Source organism: Euleptes europaea, chromosome 3, assembly GCF_029931775.1.
Source record: "Euleptes europaea isolate rEulEur1 chromosome 3, rEulEur1.hap1, whole genome shotgun sequence".
In the NCBI taxonomy this organism is placed as follows: Eukaryota; Metazoa; Chordata; class Lepidosauria; order Squamata; family Sphaerodactylidae; genus Euleptes; species Euleptes europaea.
In genome coordinates, this window is record NC_079314.1 from 58376683 (window position 1) to 58399485 (window position 22803).

The 22803-nt window shown below is 40.3% G+C and overlaps 1 protein-coding gene across 2 annotated transcripts; it reads left to right on the forward strand.

The window, feature by feature from the left end:
* The first annotated feature begins 4236 nt into the window (after positions 1-4236).
* FAM3C (FAM3 metabolism regulating signaling molecule C) lies at positions 4237-22195 on the forward strand. 2 transcript variants are annotated; one of them, XM_056846751.1, is made up of 9 exons: positions 4237-4298; positions 7845-7949; positions 8379-8408; positions 9924-10047; positions 15952-16010; positions 17594-17644; positions 18869-18953; positions 20365-20491; positions 21919-22195. In XM_056846751.1, the coding sequence occupies exons 1-9, from the start codon at positions 4286-4288 to the stop codon at positions 22006-22008; spliced, it is 684 nt and encodes a 227-aa protein (XP_056702729.1). In that variant the 5' UTR covers positions 4237-4285; the 3' UTR covers positions 22009-22195. The 2 variants fall into 2 exon arrangements, with proteins under 2 accessions (XP_056702729.1, XP_056702730.1); XM_056846752.1 differs by lacking the exon at positions 8379-8408.
* The last annotated feature ends 608 nt before the right edge of the window (positions 22196-22803 follow it).

The following is a 22803-nucleotide window of genomic DNA, read 5'->3' on the forward strand; positions in this document are numbered from 1 at the left end:
TGTTACTTATAACGTTTGGGTGTATCCAAAGGGCTCTTGGCCCTTTGGCCCTTAGGCTGTGACTTTAGTCAAGCCAAGCAGTGAATCCAGGACTTCCTTTTCTTTTCCTTTTATCCCTTAGAAGCTCCTTGATCAATTGATCTTGAGCAGCATATATCTAGTGTTGGAGGGATATAAGGACTGAAACAAATCTTGCCACTGACAATGTAGCCTTGGGGTCTCTGTCGCTTAGTAAAAAAGGCATTATGTCAGTCACAGAGGCATTGGATTTGTATATTAAAAGGGGGAAATATAGTGCGATCGAAGTTCCTCGTAAAAGCGGCATTCCAAAAGGGCATGGGCTAATGAGTCAATAGAGCCAGAAGAGCGAGGGCAGATCCTGTCAGAGTATGGTATATTCAGAATTCTGCCCTGCATTACCATAGAATGGTTAGCATTCAATCTAGCCAAGCAAAAAGCTCTACAGAGACGAGGAGTTGTTAATCCAGGACTTCCATAAGATGTACTCGTTTTGTTTCCCTTGCTTGTTTGATGTGCACAAACACTTTTTTTTTTTTTGTAAGCCACTTTGGGTTCTCCATTTTATTCTCACAACAGCCCTATGAGGCAGGTTGGGCTGGGAGTATGTGACTGGTTCAAGGTTACCTAGCAATCTTCTGTGGCAGTCGGGATTTAAACTTGGGTCTCCACGTTCCATTATCTTGGTGCCACGACACTGCAGCTACTTTCTTGGGTTGCCACCACGATGAGTGCAGTTCGCACATTTGACTCCCATAATGATTATGGTATGTTCTGAGGGAAAATGTCTCCTTCTCTTTCCCCCACACATACTACAGCACCCAAGACGAACCATTACATTAGCAATAGAGTAAGGATTCAAATACTCATGATTGGTCTTTATCCGTGTTATTGTGAGCTGTCTAAGCCTGCAATCCTATTAATTCTTACCTCGTGGTAAGCCCCATTGAACAGAGTGACTCTGTTCTACTGAAAAGACATACATGAGGTTGCTCTGCAAATCTGCTAGGTATTATGGATGAATGAAAAAGTAATACAAACCATGGCTAAAGGCTTACACCCTCTACTGCGAAGATCCAAGATGTGTTCAAATAAATCATTGCAATTTGAGTAACTGGACAGATATGATGTTGTAAAATATACTCTTTATCGGCTCATTTGTGGGACCACATAAATGTTTAAATTTCAGTTGTTAATCGAATAATTAAAATGGAGAAATGTAAAATACACTCTCTTTATAGATTTATTTAAATTATTCTGAAAGACAAATTGAATGGATTGTTTGGATTTTTAAACACCAGTTTAGGGTCTCCTGGCAGTCAGGGGCTGTTGTCTTTTACTGTCACTGTGATCTAGAATTTCATGTGCTCAAAATGAAGTTTGTGTGCTGTCAGGTGGGGGGCGGGGAGAAGCACTTTTCAAGAAAGCATTTATTTTAAACTAAGGCTGCAGGCGACAGAGCCTGTTGAACCAGCTTACTGTCTTGGAAAACATCTGTGTGCACCCAATCTCTCACATTTTAACTGTAATCCCAGAGAGGAGGGGTGTGGTGGACGTTGCGTTGTGGTCTAGCTTGAAGAATGGGGAAATGCTACAGGCTCTCTTTGGAATACACTTGGCTTACTGTTAGTCTGCTTTAGGTGGTTCTTCCTAGGGAGAAAAAAAACTTTTTTTTTTGACACTGATTTAAAAAAAATCTAGTGAAATCTTTGTTTAGTCTGAGATATTGAGTAAAAGACATACCAGGTTGTCCTACATCAGAGCCAGGACTTTTTCGGTCCCAGCACCCACCCAGTGGAACTCTCTGTCGAGTGAGACCTTGGCCCTGAGGGACTTGGCTCAGTTCTGCAGGGCCTGTAAAACAGAGACGTTTCACTGGGCATATGGTTGGGGGCAGCGACCGTTGTACATTGGCTGGCTTCGCTGTTGGACCCTCTCAGGGAATGATCCTTTGCTGTTTTTCCCTGCACTGTGCCCTATTTTGCTGTCTGACTGCTGATGCTTGTTCGCCCTTTGTCAAGGGAAAACTGAGGACGCCATCTTTTAAGTATTTTATATGTATTGTTAATCTTAGGTTTTATAGTTTTACAATGGTTGTATTGGCTTGTATGCGCTGTTTTATTTAATGATATAGAATGTTGATAGCCACTCTGGGCCTGACCTTGTTGGGAAAAATGGGATAAAAATAGAAACAATAACAATAATAAAAAGGTAAAGAAGTGAATCCCGTTAGCACTTCTAAACCATGTGTCTTGGGATATTGTCGAAGGCTTTCACGGTCAGAGTTCATTGGTTCTCGTAGGTTATCCGGGCTATATAACCGTGGTCTTGGTATTTTCTTTCCTGATGTTTCGCCAGCAGCTGTGGCCGGCATCTTCAGAGGAGTAACACTGAAGGACAGTGTCTCTCAGTGTCAAGTGTGTAGGAAGAGTAATATATAGTCAGAAAGGGGTTGGGTTTGAGCTGAATCATTGTCCTGCAAAAAGTAACAAAGGTAATGTGCTAATTAATTACCTTTGATACTTTTTGCAGGACAATGATTCAGCTCAAACCCAACCCCTTTCTGACTATATATTACTCTTCCTACACACTTGACACTGAGAGACACTGTCCTTCAGTGTTACTCCTCTGAAGATGCCTGCCACAGCTGCTGGCGAAACATCAGGAAAGAAAATACCAAGACCACGGTTACACAGCCCGGATAACCTACGAGAACCACGTGTCTTGGGGTTTACGGAGCATTCACCAATGCTGTACAAAGTAGGACCAACTCATTTGGCAGAGGTTAGTGTGCTTTAACCAAGTGAATATCCCAAGGAGTTGTGTGAGAGAATACAGTCATGCTTTATTGATCTGTAAACCAGAGGGTGAGGGTATAAAACACAAATAAATATAATAATCCAAATAAAATTATGAATTCGCCTGATTTGGTTGTTCAGGCCCAGTCTAAACCAAAGCTAAGGTTCTCATTTATATGTCTCCTGTCACATGGTAGAAGTAATGTTAACACCTCTCTGATATGGAACTAATGAAAGTGATGAGATGCCCCCAAGACATCTGTTAAAAAGATTGTGTTGAAATTAGGGTTGCCAGCTCCATGTTGGGAAATACCTGGAGATTTTGGGGGTGGAGCCTGAGGCGGGTGGGTTTTGGGGAGGGAAGGGACTTACAGTGGGGTATAATTCTATAGAGTCCACCTTCCAAAGCAGCCATTTTCTCCAGGAGATCTGGAGAAATCTGTCGCCTGGGGATCAGTTGTAATCTCAGGAGATCTCCAGCCACCGTTTGGAGGTTGGCAACCCTAGTTGAAATAGATGAGCACACCCATACCCATAGTGCATCATGGACAGTTTTTTGGGTGTGCTAATATTAGTTTGTCAGCAGTTTTCAGTAACTTTGTTTTTCCTTAAACAACACAAGTGAATGTTTTTTTCTTAAACAACACAAGTGAATGCTGTACTATCTTGTAAAAAATTATTTCAGCAGAAATACGTCCACATTAAGGTTTAAATTTGTTTGAATGTAACATTTTTGAAATATTGATTTTTTTTACTGCTAATCAGATATTTCAGTTCAAGAACCTGGGACATAAAATTAACATAGGCTACTTGTAAGATACGTTTTTGAACTATACATCAAAAATGACCATTCTCAAGCAGATCATACTCTGTAAGGGCATCAGGTAATTTTCTGGAAAGTTTCCAGATTCTAATTTTTCTGGAAAAACCCCAGCCACTGGCTTTGTTTCAGTCTTTTTAGTCCACATGCCTTCTATCTGTCAGTCTTAAACAGATGATCCCATGCTTGTATTATCTACGCTTCTTTGCGATGGGGAATATGAATTTATTCAAAGGAGATAAATCTTGTATTTACTGGACAATGAATCTTGTTTTTTTTTTTTTAAGTTCTGTGATGATCACCTTTTCATATAACAAAAGATGTGTAGTGTACAAGTGAAATGCAAGTATGCCTGAGAGTGCAGTTGTATGTGAGAAAATCAAACACAGACGTCATAGTCTGGTTATTCACATGCTGGCCTAAACTTTCAGACATTTTTAGATTTCAGTCCTGGCTAGATTTGTATCATTCATTGGGATCATTGAGTTGCATCACTACTGTTAGCTTGGAGAGTCCTGACATTTATTTAATGGGATTTGCCAAGACAAACCTTCTGTTTCCTTATTCTCTTGTAACTGTGTGCTGCTTTTTCCCCTCCCCCAGGTAGTTGGTTAGATGCAATCGTGTCAATAACGAAGCAGGGGTAACCATGAGAATAGCAGGTAAGAGTAACAGAGGGCCCCTTTTTCATGTGGTGAAACAGGTAATTTTGTTTGCAGTGATAGTGGATGATGGTGGTCTTAAAATGGCAAGCTATGCCCCACAAAGAGGTTTCACCTCCTCAGTGTGTCCAAGGCATGGTTTACTGTACCATGCCTTGGACACATTCCCCAAATAAATATACCTAAGAACCCCAACTAAACCAGGCTGTTTAGTTGGGGTTCTTAAGTATATTTATTTGGGGAATTTATATGCTACCTGTTCAAGACAAACTACTTACATTTCAAGTGTTCGGGCTCTTTTCCACTGAGATATCTTGTGGCTTCCTTTTTATGCTCTTAAAATTGTTTTCTGCAAGTGCTTTTGATGGCTTTTAGTTTTATTCAGGTGAATAGTTTTACCACTGCTTAGTTTATTTGGATTTTTTATAGTTTTAATTTGTGGTTTATTTTATTCTTTTTGTTAGCTGCCTTATGCATGAATCTGGAAAGGCAGCATATAGATAACTTTAAATAAACATATGTTCTAAACCAGTTAACAATGAATACTGTATTTTCTTCAGTCTAAGAACTCTAGCTTAGAGTTTGTGTTTGAGATGAAGCTTCCTTTTAACGCCTCTGTATAGGATATGATCATAAATAGGTTTTTTGTGTTTTAGGTGTGAGAAGAAACAGAGAGAATTTAGCCACCATTTAACTTACTCCGTGTTCACACTTGGTTTTTTTCAAAGCATGAGAATTTTTCCATTACTGTTACTGAACTGGATTTTGTAAAGTTGGGGGTGGGGGGTGGGAGAAACTTGCTAGCAGAAGGCATTTTAAGAAGTGCAACCAGATTTTTTCCCTACAAATTAAATCAGTGTCTACATTAACTATACCTGTCAGTTGGATTGATTTCGCCACATAGTAGCTATTCTGTTTCCCATTCTGTTTGTGAACTGGCATTTCGTTGTGGATAAAAAAGAAAATAATTATTATACTAATTAATATATCGTAAAGTCTATTAGGTAGAATGATGAAATACAAAACTTTATTAGTTTTCTTTACATTCTAAGTTTTCTTTACATTCTAATTTAAATTTTTTAATAAATGGAAATGGGTAAATATAATTGTAAAAATTGATTGAGTCAGAGCAGCATTGTGTAGTGGTTAAGAGCAGTGGACTCTAATCTGGAGAATGGGGTTTGATTCTCCAATCCTCCACATGAAGCCTGCTGGGTGACCTTGGGCCAGTCATGGTTCTCTCAGAAGACTCTCGGCCCATGTGGAGGCACACAATGGCAAACCACCTCCAAACGTCTCTTGCCTTGAAAACCCTACGAGGTCTCCATAAGTCAGCTGTGACTTGGCGGCAAAATCACACATACCACACAAAAATTGATTCCAGTATGTTTGCATTTGTCTTGAATTTCAAGTAGAGAATATGACTAAGCATTAGAGATGGGAACAGTAGCATTTATTAGGCAAACAGTCAAGATATGTACAGTGAAGGCCTCTGCAGAATTACTCCGTTCTAAGCCCCTTGTAATCATCTGGTTTAGACTGGAATAAATTGTCATAGAATTGCTATGTTGATCTTGGAAGTGTGGAAAAATATTGTTTATAGTAGTTTCAATTATGTTATAGCTCATGTTGGTAGGATGTATTTGGCATTTAAAAGAAGCTGTGTCAGGGATTGGGGGGAAAGTTTATTTTCTTGTCCGTGTGGGACAAGTAACTTGGGGGAGACATCTAAAGTGGAAAAAATGCAGCACAGAAGGAAATGATTAAACATCCCTTCCTTGGTTCAGTTTGGGCCCCCACTTCTGCTTAGAATTAAAACAAAAGCAACCAGCCCCCCCCTCTCATGATTTTCCCAGAGTCTCATCTTGTTTGTCCTAGGCATCTACTTTTTCTTAAATACTGCCACGTTTATTGTGGTGTGATGTGTCTGATGAATTGGGTGCCTTGCTTATAAAACTTCTCACCGCAATACATATGTTAGACTTTACGGAGCCAGAAGATACTTTTGCTGGGTTTCCTGCAGGTACTCCATAGGCCCTCTTTTGATGGCAATTAAGTTAGTGGTAGCCTTTGTCGGCCCCTTATATAAATAAGGAGGGAGGAACAGGCAGACATTGAATTAGCCATGAGCTTTGTGTTGGTCAAGCAACTATGTTGTAGTTTCTATGGCACAAACCCATATTTAATGAAACCATGCAGATTAGTTGGAATGGGGTATAAAATTGTATCAGAACAATCACCCTCATTTCCTACCATTTTAAACATATATGAGGAGTCTCTTATTTATTGTATTTTTGAAAATATTTTTGAGGGCATCGGGCATGAAATAAAAGTAGGAGGAATTGATTTGCTTCTTCAGTATACAAATGTTTTTGCATCAGGTGAAGATTGCTTGAGAAGCCATCAATAGTTTTTGAACCAATAATTTCATGGCATGTTGGTTTGAGAACAACCATATCACAGTGTGTAGCAGAATGCTCCCTCGGGCCTTGAACAAGTAACAAAATATAACAGAATGCCTGTGTGAAGCCCAGTTTCTCCACGTTCCTCATGAAACCCTCCTAGAACCCTATTAAATCATCCCTGAAAATGTTTAAAAGAATACACTTTTAGCCCTCATGGCACATTTGCAAATGCAAGAAACAAAAAGCATTGAATATTTGAGAACAAGTAAACAATGCTGTAATATACTCTATTCTTGTGACTTCTAAACCCATATTTTATCGCATTACAGAAATTGATTAATGTTTTCATCCTTTAAGCAAATAATTTTGGAATACCAGTCATTTGGTCTTCACTCTTGTTCTGGAAAATAATAAAAAATCATTAGCTACATGTGACCATAGTAGGTATTCTGGTTGAAGTCTCTCTAGTGTGTGGAGTACTTTTAAAAAAAAAATCCCATTGCTACCTGGTTTCATAACTCACTTTTTAGCATTAAAAATCTAGTGCTTCCTAATTTTCCTTGGAGGCTAAAAAAACAAATCATTTATTGAAAACTAGTACAGTGCACATCCAAATTGAGAGGTAAGGCAAGGTAGGGGAGAGCCACTGCTGCTTTTCACTAGCCTCTCTTAGCTTTTTCAGTCCCCAACAACAGTGACCTTCAAATTTTAGCTTTATGCAAAGAGAAAGAGGTGTGCCTTGAAGGTGTAGACCCCTGACTCTTGATCCCATCTTGATCCCATCTGTGCACAGCTCAGAAGGTTGCCAACTTCCGGGGGGAGGCGTGGCATTCTCTAGGAATTACAATTGATCCCCAGGCTACAGAGATCACTTTCCCTGGAGGTAATGGCAACTTTGTGGGGCAACCTCTGGTGTCACATTCCCTCCCAGAATCCCCTCTCCTCCCTAAATTCCACCCTCCCTGGGCATCACTGAGCCAGAATTGGCAAACCTACTAAGGACGCTGTTCTGAAGTGAGTCAATCAAGGCAAAAAGTAGGCTTACCTATAGAAGTGCCTATTTGAATGACTGGGCAAATACTTTTCTACATAAAACTTGAAACAGGCAATGAGAAATGCTTGTGTTCTGCTTTTGAACTAGGAGCTGCAAAATTGGTGGTAGCAGTAGCGGTGTTTCTGCTGACATTTTATGTCATATCTCAAGTATTTGAAATAAAAATGGATGCCAACCTAGGAAATCTGTTTGGTAAGTGACTGTCTTCAGTTGTTAATAATTGCAGTCAGAATTATAATCGTTAATTGATTTACTAATATTTATGATTTATGATTTGGGATTACTTGTCTTATGACCCCAAGTTTTTTCCATGCAAGTTGTCAAAACACAGGTATGGTCAGTTTAGCTTATTTGCAGCAGATCATCACAGTCCTATCTTCAGTATAGTGCAGTTTTATTTCATTTGCATCTAATTTTTGACTGTTTTCATATTTTATTTATACGCGCACACACACACACACACACAGGAATCTCACAAGTTTGTTTACTTCAGTGAAATCAATATTTATGCATTTTTGTTGATGTACAGACTTTAATATGTTTTATAAACCTATAAACTTGATTTAGGAAATGTCATGATTATTTTTAACCTTTTTTAAAAAAAATTGTTCTCTCTTTTAGCAAGGTCACCACTGGACCCCCCTGTACGCTGTAAGTATCATGGGGCCAGATTTTATTTGTGTTATGTATTTAATTTTGTAAATTAAACATAGGCCACCCATTAAATCTCCCTCCTCCTCTGTGAGGAAAAAATTATTTTGCCAACTTAAAGTTGATCTCTAGATGGGCACTGCCATGGTATCTGTTGTTCAGAGTTCCCTCCCAAGGGCCATTCATGTGTCACATAACGTACGTCATTTTAGGTGCCAAATGAAAATATTTCTGGGTTTTTGTTTTTTGGTTGATTGATGCATTTTTCTCCCTTCTCTGTGACTGTTCTTTCAATGTTGATTAGCTCTGTGGCTCTGCTGAAATTTACTCATTATAGTTTAATTAATAAAATATTTATATGATATCTTTGTAAGCTCAAAGCAGCTTACAAAGGTCTCATGAGCAGGAAATAGACAAATAAAACTAAACAAATAATTAAGGAAAATAACTATGCCTCATACGCTTACCATCATATATATATATTTTGCCATCAAGTCACATCTGACTTATGGTGACCTCTGCTGGTTCAAGGCAAGAAACGTTCAGAGGTGGTTTGCCATTGCCTGCCTCTGCGTCATGACCCTGGTATTCCTTGGAGGTCTTCCATTCAAATACTCGTCGGTAACGACGCTGCTTAGCTTCTGAGATCTGACAAGATCAGGCTAGCCTGGGTTATCCTGGTCAGATTAATTAATACCTGTTTTAAAAGTACAGCCGTGCTCCGTTTCTTGAAGGAGACTAACTGCCCATTTCTGAAGGGGGGGGGACAGTTAGGCAGCGGCCGGGAACGGTGCAGCCATGCCTCCTCCACAGAGGCTTCCCGGCCACTGTCCGGAAAATAAAAAGTAATTTCAAAATGAAAAAGAGGGAACTACCCCCATAGAAAGCAACAGGGCTATGCCACCATAAAAGGTGTCGTAGGTGTTCGAGGGGGTGTTTCTGGGGCAAAAGGGGTTAGGAAGCTGACTGATGTCAGCTCCGGCCCTTGGAATGCCCCCCCCCCCCCCCGGTGCAGGCTCCTACTTCTGGGATTTTGCTGCCGGCGCCCCCAGCATCTGAAGCTAGAAGTGTGGCGACCTGAGAAAGCGCTGCCTTGGTAGTGGCATCAAGGCTATGGAATACTATCCCTGGGGTGACTCATTTGTCCCTTTCTGTCATTGTCTTCCGCCAGCAGGTGAAGACTTTGAAGACTTCTCTGTTTTGTCTGGCATTCTCTCATTGATTCTGATTGACCCTCCAGTCTGTTCATCTGTTTGTGTTTTGTTTTAATTGTATTTAGTTGTTTTATATTTATCTATATGTATTTTAAAATTTCTTTTTAATGTTTGTATTTGCTGCATTGGGGACACTAAGTTGGGTGGAAAGGAGGCTTAAAAACATTTTAAAAATAAATAAAATAAGGCCTGCATGTTTTCCTTTAACCCTTTCTTTGGTAAAATAAAGAGAATAGCTGGGCCTGTTTTATATGTACACTCATTTTAAAAATTAAACTTTATTTCTTTTCTCCCCCCCAAGCTACAAAACCCCCGAGATATAAATGTGGAACTATAAAAGCTTGTCCAGAGAAACACTTTGCTTTCAAAATGGCAAGTGGAGCAGCCAACGTCGTTGGACCTAAAATTTGTGTAGAAGATAATGTGTATGTATGAGCAGTTTCTGTTCTATTAATATTGTTATGAACACAGTGAGAGAAAATTTATATTCTTTCTTGAATCATCTTGGAAGGGATTAAAAATTAATCAGAAATTTACCTTGCACTTAGCATGAGGTTAAAAACAAAACCCAATAATGATTTATTGTTGCTAGATCTGATAAATAGGTGTGCAAATAGAATGTATAGTTCTTCAGCATGTAAGCCTTTAGATTGTAAGCCTATGTTCTTTTCCCATGTATTCCCAGGTTTATTGCTATGTAAGTTGCACGTTGTTGTTAACATTACATCTTTTTCTAAAAGCTCAGAAGCTGACTCTCCCAATGTCTCAAACTAATGGCTTATCTGTACATTAAAATGAGCATGTGTTGTGTCGAGAGTCCTGTGATCATGTGATCGAGGACAGACACATGGAGCCCAAGGAAGGAGCAAACAGCTCCTCCCCAGCACAGCTGTTTCTGCTTGGAAAAACAGTGTGAAAGGGAACCCTGAAGCTCCCCCCCACCACCGCAGTGCTCGGAACCACACTGAGTAGTGGAGTGCTTTGTAAAGGTGAGCCCCCTCTATGCATATGTAGTTGTGAGTCACACTGAGGAATTTGTATCCATTGTAATGTGTAAATAAGCCCTGGAGCATTTCCCAGGCCTGCAGCCCTATAACTGGATGAAATCTGGGTCTTTCTACACACAAAACGTGCTGTGGTGCTTCTCATTATCTGATCCGGCCCTAAGCGGTTACGTACTCAAGGCATCTGGCATCAAAGTAAACGGTTATATAGTGCCTGAATTACCTCTGGTTTTTTTGTAAAGGCACACACTGGTAGCACAAAAGTCCTGGTGTGCCTTTTCAGAATTATCATTTCCTTCTGTCGTGAGGCTCTGTATCCTACAGTTACAGTATTCCTCCCCTCACCTTAGGTCAAAAAACGATAGATAAGCCATTACTTAGAGCATTCTATAAGCATGCCATACTGGCACATTTAACCGCACAGCAGATATCAAGTAATGGATTAGATTCTACTGCTGAGCAATGTAATTGAAGTGACTTTGTAAGATTAGCAGCATTTGTTGTTACAGGAGAGTAGCTTTCTCACTGCAGCTTTGCCTTTTCTGGCTTAATTAGCACAGGTTACACTCGTATATCCACACAAAAACAACAAAGGAGGCGTCTATAAAATCAGTAAAATGACACCCAAAATTCTTCGATGACTTTATTCGTGGTTAAGCAGTGACCCTTTTTTGGATCAGTGAGTTAGTATGTTGGTGTAGTAGTCCATTAATTGAATCTAAGATTATATTGGTAAAGTAACAGTGCAATCCCAACCAGAGTTACACCCTTTGAAGTCAAATCCTGTGTCAGGTGTAAAGAGAATATGTACGGTTTAATTTTGGGTGCAAACGTATCACAAACAGGTTTCAAAAAGATGCAAGGCTGGATTTGTTACAGAGACTAAACATACAGTCTGCAGCTTGTGTGGCTTCTATGCTTCTGTGCGCATATGTTCTTAGTATGGCAGATTTATATCTCATCTCTGTTCTCAAGGCAGCAGCACACTTATAAAAATGCAGTAAACTCTGTTAATGCACACTAATGAAAATAGAAAGCAGCACATTAGAATTTCAGCAGTGGATATTACAAAGCCATTAGCATCAGCGAAGCAAAAAGGAAAGAAGGACAAGAGAATTGAGGCAAAGAGAAATTATAAGTAGTTGTCACCTCAAATCCTACACTTGGTTATTCAAGGATTTAGGAAAACGGTAGCATGTGATGCACTTTTGAGGATTGTGTCATTCATGCATATTAGTCACTGATCCACTTGCATGTGTGTAAGAGAGCAGTTTCTAATTGGGTGTAAGATTTTTTTTTTTAAATTATTGCATTATCATTCTTGTTGGACCCTTCAGTTTTTGTCCTTGTTTTAAAGCACTGTTACACACAGTGTAACATTCTTTTTGCTACGATTAACCACCTGAGAGACAGAACTTCCATACCGGCTGATGTCTGTGTGTTGGATCCAAACATTGATAAATGGAAGAAGCATGTAGAAGTGGATCTTTCACACTGTCGCTTTCCCCAACAGCCAGTACAGAAAGTCAGGGGGGCCCTCTGGCAGCAAAGGGGGTGGAAGGAGGTGGAACCGGATTAAGTGGCCCTTCTTCTTAAGCGGGCAGAGCCCATTACAGACACAGCCCACAGATCCCTTTTTTATTGTGAGGGATACTTGGTGCCCGTGTATTTAGGATAGAGTGGAAGCTAAATGGGTTTGTACCAGCGGAAGACCTTTCAGAATTATGATCTAGCAAGCAAACTGCTTCTTCCCTGGAGTATCTTGCAGATTTGTAATGTGTGGAGTATAGAGAATTTTGATGAGACTCTTAGCTTTTTATCCAACGACAGTCCTTGATGAGGTGAAGTTTCTCTGCTTGACCTTTCCTTGCTGTTCTCCAGTTACAAGGTCTAAGGTCTGATTTACTTATGTAGCAGAAGGAGGTGGTACAATCCTGAGAACGGAGTATACTACTTCAGATTTGTAAGGGGGGTGTCACATTTTTAATGGTCCCTCGTACCAGGCCTTTAGGTACCAGGCCAAAGCATTCCTTTTTACCCAGGCTTTTAATGAAGGTGTTTTAGCTGGTAAATGTTTTATGATATGCTTCTGGCCTGAAGATCCATTTATCTTCCTAATTTTAGGCTGATCAATGTGTGTTTTATGGTGTGATGCCTTGGCTTGTTTTAATGGCATCTTGTGTTTTTACTGTCTTGTTTTATTGATTTTATTTTATTATGCAACCATTCATAGAACCAGTATCCAGAGCAAACAACACATCCAGTTCACAAATTAAAAACTAATGAAGGAAGAGAATGTACATAACTCTAGTTACTCCTTTCTTAACTGTTCATTTCTAACAGCTTAAGGATTTTTTAAAAAGAAAAACACAATTGTTGCCAATTTTTGTCATCTAAAATATTCTTAGAATTTTGAATTGCTGTTAGTTGAACTATTGATAACAATTCCCACATCTTCAGGAGCCATTCTGATTAGCCAGGCAATGTCAGTTGTTTCCAGTAATGTGCAAATACCATCCTCATAGAGGTCAGAGCATATAGCAGTACTTCCCTAATCCATGCTCCCGTATATTCACAATAGGAGCTTTTTTCAACGGTTACTTCAGTTGAAAGGTCTGGGAGCCAAAGCTTCGTCACCTGGCTCTGCTGGAATGACATTTGCATTTACGTGTCACAGGTGGTTCAAAGGTTTCAGGTTCTTCCTTGCTTTGCAGTTCACAAGATTAGATTACATCAGCGTAGCTTTCAAAGGCAGAGCTGCTCTTTGGCAGCTCAGGTGGGTATGATGAGTATTGATATCAAAAACATTATTTTCTTTAAATATGACACTCGGGTGTAGTATGATGGGTTTCAGAATGACCTTGTGTGACAAGAGTCTAATAACAGAAAATCTATTACCCTTTTTTGTTAGTGTTCATTTTATGTCCGTTGTGACTCCATCCTGGAAACACGATAAACTACTATTATAACAAAGAGAAATTATTGTTAAATTAATTGAATATAGTGGGGGGGGGGAGAGTTACAAAGAAGCAATTGCTTACTAAATCTGATCCTATAGTTACAGTTAAGTGGTTTTAATGTTAGCTCTCAGCCAAGTTGGAATGAAAATTTCAACACATCAATACTATGTTCATCTTACTGAAAGACTTGGTCTCACATTTCTCAGAATGTAATGTTGCTCCAGTCTTGACAAGGACTGACCTCTTCTTCCGTGACCATTGACCAAAATTTTGGACAAGAATCCCAAACTGGTGTGCTGCTGTCCCCTAGTGGCCAGCAAGCTGCATTACCCTAGCAAAAACCTCTGAACAGAACAGGCAAGACATCTCTCCTTCAGAATTGCCCTTCTGTACCACTCTGGTGGTGTCATGGGGCAGACGCTGTTGAACAAAGTTGCAACGCACCAGTGAACTTGTTCAGAAAGCTGCCGTGAAACAGTGGTGCTTTTCTGCCCAGAGTCCTGAGTTTCCTGAAGCCAATCTTGCAGGGGTATCGCTCATTATCATGCCAAGGAGCCAGGGAGGTGGGTAAGGACTTGTGCAGACTCTCTCAAGGTAAAAAAAACAAACCTTATTTATACAATGCTCAGACTCATGGTATTGCAAAGGACAAGATCTAAGCACACTAAGGCAAATAAGCAAAAGACAGGTGCTAACTAAAGTACTTACAACCCAGGTTGCATCTAATTTGGGTTGTAGCAGGATTCCCACCCCCCCGCCCTGGGAGACCTGATCAAAGGAACAGCCCCCTTTTTCAGACCCCTCCCTATGTGTGTTCCCAGGTCTTCAGCCAGTCTGGGTGCTAAGCCTTGGGGCTCCAACCCGCCAGACCTGCACCCTCCAATCAAGACGAGTTTCCTAAGTTTGTTTAAACCACCATTGCCTGATTTCTGCTCCAAGTTAACAGTACTCCAGACTAACATAAGTTTAAAGATGAGCTTTAGACTTTAAAGGAAGTGCCGCCAGTCAGAGGCATGAGCGGCTGCATTTGTCCCTTTTATGTCCGAAGGAAATTTTGCATGGAGGACATGTGCAGGATTAAGATGTGAAGACAGCTTGTGCTTTCCCCGCTTCCCGTGAGCATCCATTCAGATTTTGCAAAGAGCAGCTGCCAGCCACATGCACAAATCGGTCTTGCTACTTTCTGTGAGGCCTGGTGGGAAGGGGGGAATCAAGATTGTATTCTGATAATGGTTGCTTGTGTCAAGAAGATTTTATTAAGCATTGAGAGTTAAAACGTTCTTTTTGAGTAAGGCTCTTAAAACAGCAGCCCAAATAGTCCTGTTTACCCTAAGCTCATCAGAGCTTAGAAGCTAAGCAGGGTCAGCCATGGTTAGTATTTGGATGGGAGTCCACCAAGGAAGACTGGGGCTGCTACAAGGAGGAAGGCAATGGTAACCTCTGCTCGTATCTTGTGCCGTAGATGGGGTTGCCGTGAGTCGGTTGTGACTATGGCACGTTCCTCTTCTCTTACATTGCAATCCTGAGCAAAGCTGTATCCTTCTATGTCTATTAGAATCAAGGACTGAGAAGGATGTAACTCTGCTTAGCATTGCCCTGTAAATCTGTTCTAACCAAAACAATTAAACTTTGTAAACTGATTTAATTTTTGTCTGATAAAGTTTAGCAACCACAGCCCACTTTGACAGATACATGAAGGATGTGTATAACATACCTATAAAGAGAAAAGCGGCGGGGTTGTTATTGTTACAAAATAAGGCCCTCAAGACAAGTAATAAAGAGTTAGGGATGTGATATTATTATGAAAAGAACATATGAAAACAAGCTGCGGTCAAATGAGTGGGAATAACCAGAAGAAATACTCTGTATGCAAGCAACTTGTTGAGCTGAAATCCGTTGACAAATTAACTGCAATATCTTTTATAACAACGAATACGTTTCTCTACTGCTCCAGGATTGAGGTCTAGACTGGTTTACTTAACCTGGTGGATGTTTATGGGAGACTTAAAACTTTGTACCATGAGAGCAACTGGAGCATCCCCATTGCTGCCTGGGATTCCTTGTTGTACAGAACAGACTATGGTGGGGCTGGGTTTTGCATTTCGCCACCAGGTCAGAGACCACATCTGACTCATGGAAACTAATTTAGTTGACCGCCACATGCTTCCAAGTGGTAATGAACAGGGGTGTCATTGAAGAGAGATGGTGTTTTTAGTAACTGCTGCATGTGCAATTGACACTAAGCAAAATAAGGAAAGTAAAGAGGAGATGCCGGATAATTTTGTGGATGAGGAGACTGACTCTTCCATTAAAAAAACAACAAAACAATAAACTTGCTATAATTCTTTGTGTTGTCTTGTTTCAGGTTGATGAGTGGAGTTAAAAACAATGTTGGGAGAGGCATCAACATAGCTTTGGTAAATGGTAAGTGACTTTGAATTCTAGAAATGTTGTCACCTTAAGTACATATGAACATTCTTCAGAGATGTGGAAATAAAAAGTGAATGTTGGTGAGGAGAGTTATAGGAACTTAGTATAACTTGTAGAATAAACTTGTAGAATAAAATTCAAGTAGCATCTTGAAGACCAACAAAATTTTCCAGGGGGATAAGGTTTCATGTGTCAAATTTCACTTTGTCAAATATAAATAGAATGAAGATCTAACAGCCTTTATATCCAGGTCAGAAGGTGGGGGGGGACCACCTTAAATTTGTATCGTTGTAAATTCCAAAAAGAATTTCCTGAAAAAATGACCATGCTATCCTTTTTCATCGAACTAAATATAGATAAAGCATCTTGTGCCCCTAGTTATAGAACAGTTCTGATACAGCATTCCCTTTATTTTAGTTAGTTGCATAATATTTGGTAAGATTGTCAGGGTAGCAGTGAGCTTCCTTCCTTCCAAAATACCTGTTATTAGGGCTGTCGATTCGGTTCGTCCCGAACCGAAAAACCGCCGAATTTCCCCCGATTTGGCGGTTTCCGGTTCGGGACGAACCGAATTCAAAAAAAGGCAGAAAACGGGGGAGCCGAATTCCCCGACTTCGGGGTGTTCAGCAAATAAATTCATCAGATTCGGGGTTCGGCGCAGCAGCATAACTGTCAGTTACTTACCACCCCCACCCCTTCTCCAGGCTCCCCCCCCGTGCGCCTTCACGGGGCTTCTCTGAAGGCAGGGGGGGGCTTTAAACAGATCTGCACCTAACAGCTGTTAGGTGCAGATCTGTTTCCCCCCCCCCCGCGCGCACCTTCATGGGGCTTCCCTGAAGGCGTGCGGGGGGCCCTTTAAACAGATCTGCCCTTTAAACAGATCTGTGCCTAACAGCTGTTAGGCGCAGATCTGTCCCCCCCCCCCCCCGTGTGCCTTCAGGGAAGCCCCGTGAAGGCACGCGCGGGGGGGGGGGAACAGATCTGCGCCTAACAGCTATTAGGCGCAGATCTGTTTAAAGAGCCCCCCGCGCGCCTTCACGGGGCTTCCCTGAAGGCGCACGGGGGGCTCTTCCCCCCCCCCGAATTTTCCCCCGAACTCCGTATCTCGCGCTGAATTTCGCAGATCCAAAGCGGGGGAGTTCAGACTTCAGCACGTCCCGAATTTAAAAGGACCAAATTTTGCTGAAGCCGAACTTTACCGAATTTTTTTTTTCAACAGCCCTACCTGTTATATTCTAAAGAGCTTCTGTTTTTATGCTCATATTGTGTGGTGGACTGCAGAAGACAGGGTACAGCGGGAAGGATCTGTTCTGTGTGTAGTTCTTGCATCCAACCCAGTCATGGGCCTTTACCTAGCGTTTGGAGGAGGTGAGCACAGTCCGAGGAAGAATCGGAGGCCTGTAAGCTGACTACTGAATGGCAACTGGTGCAAGGGCTCACATTGTGTAGCACAGGCATAACGGTGAAGAGGCCCCTAGTGGTGTCCACACAACCACACCCTGTTTACTGTGTCTGGTGTAATTTTTGAGCCTGTTATTGATCTAAACAACTTTAGTGATGCATTTTCCCTTTTCTAGGTAAAACAGGTGGAGGAGTGGACACAAAGTTCTTTGACATGTGGGGTGGAGGTAAGTAGAGAGGTACATTATTCCTATTTAAAAGTCATCATTGCACCATAAGGAATAAACTGTTCTTGCTCTATTTTAATTATTTGGTTAGTGGTGCATAGTATTGTCCATCACTGATTTACACACATTTGTTCTGAAACTTGATCCGGATTGAATACTTGGAATTCACCAGTTATCCCATGTCGTCATTCATTCACCTTTTGAACGCAAACCTGTGAATAAAAAATTAAAATTGGCATTTTGAGTATGAAAACTTTGCTGTAGAACTTGGCGTGCTTTAGACTCTGTTCGGTATCTCCTTCGTTGTTTGCAGCCTGAAAGCTCATCAGTTTCTCAATACAGGTTACCATTCCATGTTATCCATCAATTTTCTCAGCTGTCATATAAAACATACTTTAACAACACACTGCCAGAGGGAATGCTGACTGTATAATGGGCACATTTTTTTAATTTACAGGGGGCAGTGTTAAGGCCCAATAGTGCATTAAGTGAGTTTGAACCCTAGAACATCCCCCAGTGCAAAGGACAGGAGTTTCATAGCAGATAAGTAGGTAGTCCTTGACAGACCGGATGATATGGAAAGTTTCCTTAAGGTGCAAAATTGGACAACCACTATGATGTACTGTTGAATATTAACTATTTCTTCCATCATCATGCCACTGAATTTCAGCTATGAAATACTGTAAAATATGAATGTTCATAAATCAAATAATTGTCAAAGATGTCAGGAGATGGGGGTGGATCCAACCATCCTCCAGGTAGCCTTTCTACAGCTTGAGGAGACTTTCTCCAACTTAGATCGTTTTTCTGTTGGAAGAAGAGCCACTTAACTAGGAGGAAGTTTCCTTAGATTGGAGGAAGACTCCAAAGTTGAGTCAGCAGGAAAGGTTGGGCATAAATATTTCAGTAAATAAATAAACTATTAATTTTTTGCTCAGTGGAGTAGTAGGATAGGGATAGGATCCACCCTGGTATTTGAAGTATATCACATTTAGCAAAAGTGAATTTTGAGGAGAATTTTTGGAAATAACATTTATTTATTTATTTATTCATTCATTCATTTCAGGTAAAATCCTTGAAACTTGGCTATTATGCACCACATAAAGTACATTTATGAAGATCCTTGTTGTGCTATCATAGCAAAAGAAGTCATGAGCAATTAAATTGTGGGATGTTACAGAGATAATGTTGTGCTGTAATAACACATGCTTCCATGTTATTTAGATGTCGCCCCACTTATTGAATTCATAAAGGCTATTCCAGATGGAACAATTGTCTTAATGGCAACCTATGATGACGGCGCCACTAAGTAAGTCTGAAGATAACACTAGTAATTTTACTCCATAAATCTTTCAGAGTCCTTGCTTGTGTACAGAATGTTTCTGGGTGCTTCAGGAGATGAGAAGGGAGAAATGTCTCCACAATGGAGAATCCTGTGTAGGGCCATGTTTCCCAACATGGGAGGTGCAAATAAGTGGAAGCTTTCTAAGTCTCCCCCCCCCCCCCAACAATTCTCTTATTCTCAAGCTCTTCTTTGTTAGGGGTACAATATATTCCCTTGCCCTGGTGCCACAGTAGCCCTGTTCACAAGTTACAGGAACACATACGTGTTGTACATATATTCTGGCTGTATATGCATACATCTCTTTGTAAGAAAGAGCCAGTTCCTGTTCGCATTACGAATGAAATCAGGAACCAGTGCCTGGATAAATGTGCAGTTTCAATCCCATGTTGAGCTGTACATGCATTTAATGTAACATGAGAATTACTCAATGCATATATGAAGAAAAATCAGGTTACACTGTACATGGATTGTACATGCATTCAGTGTAACTTGTGAACAGAATAGATGTTCAGATACTGGTACTCCTCTACTTAACAAGCATGCTTTTCTGGAGGCTGCAGGATGCTTTGTTTGAAGAACACTATTTTATACCTGGAAGTGATATACATTGTACTTCTGTGATTTGCAAAGAAGATCCATCCTTCAGGAAAGGAAAAACATGCTTGCTAAATAGACTGGTAAAGGGTGAAGTTAGGGAAGGAATCAGTGGCTGATTTTATTTCAATCAGCAATAAAGGCTATAAATAAGATCTTATTCAAGGGAGGCAAAGGTTGTACAGTTGGGGTCTGAGATGTGCTTGCAGTCTGCTTTAGTATTGTCCCAGTTTGGGGATAAAGAAAGGGGTAAGGGGGGCAGAACTAAACAAACTATCCTAGTTTCATAGAGGAGAAGGGTCAATAGTAGCATAACATTTAGCAATATTTATAGATACAGGTTGCTGTATCTATAAATATCTATAATAATGTATCTATAACAGGATAGCAGCTGACTCACAAATGCTGTAATTAACAGGACTTTGAGCTTGTTTATGAAGGTTAGGTGTTTATTCAGACAAGTTAAATGAGAAGCTTTGTTTTCCCTGGTTTATCTGATTGTACACTGTATAACCATTACTTAGGAAAGACCTCTGAACTTTGACCAACACTGGAGGAGGAGACAAATACATAGAGCAGGGAACAAAGATATAAGTATAAAGGGGTAAATATGATAAAACTCAGTTACCTCTTTGTGTTCTCCTAAAGAATTGACATGGGACATGCCAGATTTGCAGCCTGTACATTTTGCTCAAACAGGACCAGAACATAAAGGGCATATGAAGCAGAATGTTTATTTGGATATTCTATGTAGTCATTGACTCACTGACTCTTATTCAAGGCTTAATGAAGAGGCACGGAAGCTAATCTCTGAACTGGGAAGCACGTCCGTTATAAACCTTGGCTTTAGAGACAATTGGGTCTTCTGTGGTGGGAAAGGAATCAAGACTAAAAGTCCATTTGAACAGGTTTGTTTTCAAGATAACATTTGGAGGCATGGTTCATACCTGAGTTAATAGCACGCTATTCCAGGTCCCATAACCCAGCAGAACACAAGCATTTTGTTTTTACATTGCTCAGCGTAGAAAGGAAATAGATTCAGGGGCAGGTAATGGAACATTCTAGTTGCTGTATTTTCATTTGCTGGGTTTGAGCTGTAGTATTGAACAGGCTCAGAAAATTAAGCCCTGTCTATTTTCCTTCTTTTAAAGCTTGTTACTATGCTGCACCAATATAACAAGATTACTTTACAGCTACTGCTGTAAAAATCTGTGTTGACTTAAATTTGTATCTTAATTTCCTTTTCATGTAATGTACACACATAAAGCAAGTAACTTGAGTTTTTAATACCATTCCGTTAAACCAGTTCCCAAAGACTCCACCTTCATGTCTCTGTCACATCAGTCAGTTAAAATGTGAATGTTTGGTTCTTAAACATTTAAGACATGAATATGCTGCTTTGAGTGTAACATGGAAAAAAGGGGAAATATTTAAATTTTAAAATAAAATGTGCTTTTGGGGACAGCCTTGTTATCTCTCCTGATGGCTTAGTGCCAAACTATTCTGAACCAGGTAGTAATGCAAGAGGAGCTATATGTGATATTTTAGAAATATATTAGTCCTTTCTGAACTTTTTGAAAAAGTTCTGTAGAAGAACCAAACAAAATTCTTTGTACAGCATGAGCATTTATTGAGCCCCCCCCCCCCCTTAGGACTGATTCATAGGGCTGGTTCTCACGTTTTTGGGCATGGAAAAGTGACCCCAGTTTTGATTCTTTGGCACCATTTTAATGTGCCTAATACGAATAATTTGAATAGGCCCCCACATGATAATCAATGTATCTAATTCTCAACATGGGCCTTATTAGTAGATATTTAAATCCAGAGGCTGGGACCATGAACAGACCAGACATTTTTCCAGAAACCTGAGAAAAACCCCAAGTTTGCAAAAATCCCTGAAATCTTTTTTAAAAATCCCCCAAATAATAAAAGCAGCACCTGTATCTTTAAGAAACAAATGACTCAGTAACCATTGCTAGGCAGTTACAACAGTATTGCTAGCATTCCAGCCTTGGTTTCTGTCAGTAAAAGGCAGGGGGAGGGGAAGGCCCTTTCCAGACTGTTTTCGCCTTTAAGGGGGGAGGACTCATTGGGCCCAGACCTGGCAGCAACCCCTGGGCAACTTGCTACCACATGACTTCCTTAATTTTCTTAGGCCTGGCTACTCCCTACTGTTCAACACTCCCCAACTGAAATAGAAATGCAACTACATTATTTTATTATTTATTACATTATTATATTATTTTATAGACTAAACTTTTACACTGCTCATCAAGGATGACTGTTATTGCATTGGGGCAAGCAGCTTTATTTTAACTGTGAAATTTGTTTATAGCATATTAAAAACAACAAAGATACGAACAAGTATGAAGGGTGGCCAGAAGTCGTAGAGATGGAAGGGTGTATCCCACAGAAGCAAGACTGAAGGAATCGTGCAAACGACACATACAAAACAGAATGTTGGGAGAAAAATGCACTTTCTGCTGCTGTTGGTTTTTGGAGAGAGAATACTGTCTATGGGCAGGATCCTTCCAGGATGGTACCTTGCACAAGCGCTGTAGAAATGACTAGGAGTTGCACAAGAACATGGTGAAGGACTCCCATTTATCTAACGGGGACTTGTGCAGAAAAAGGTCCCAGTGGATTGTGCCCTCTGTAAATATTTTTTCAAGCATGTTTCTACCTTACAGTGTGCATGAAGCATTGAGAGTCTGAATATCTGGCTTATTTATTGTTAAAACAGAGAACTTCGGGTTTTTGTAAATAGGCCCCAAGCAAATGGAACGATTGTTTCTAATGCATCCCCCCACCCCAAAAGCACAATGTTCAGGTTACTTTGCGGAATGTGTCTTTTAGAACTCCTTCTATAGGTTGACAACGTATCTGATAAATAGCTGAATCGATCCTGAACTATGCTGTACTTTGCTCAGACAATGACATTGCTATGAATGCATATCTTCGGTGGGATATGTAAATTTATTTTAGCAGAAAGTGTGTCTTTTATTCTCTGACTCTCGGGGAGCAGCATTCTCCTGCAGAATTGGTTCAAACAGTCTTCTGTGATTTGTCTCCAGATCTCTAAATGTGAAGGTTGAGTGTTAAAAATCCTTTATATGGAAAACTTGACCTGCGGCTGCTGCTCGACCATGTATTTTGTCTGGTTAGCAATGCAAACTTCTAGTAGAGCAGCATAATATGGTTATTTCTTACGTATGTCAGC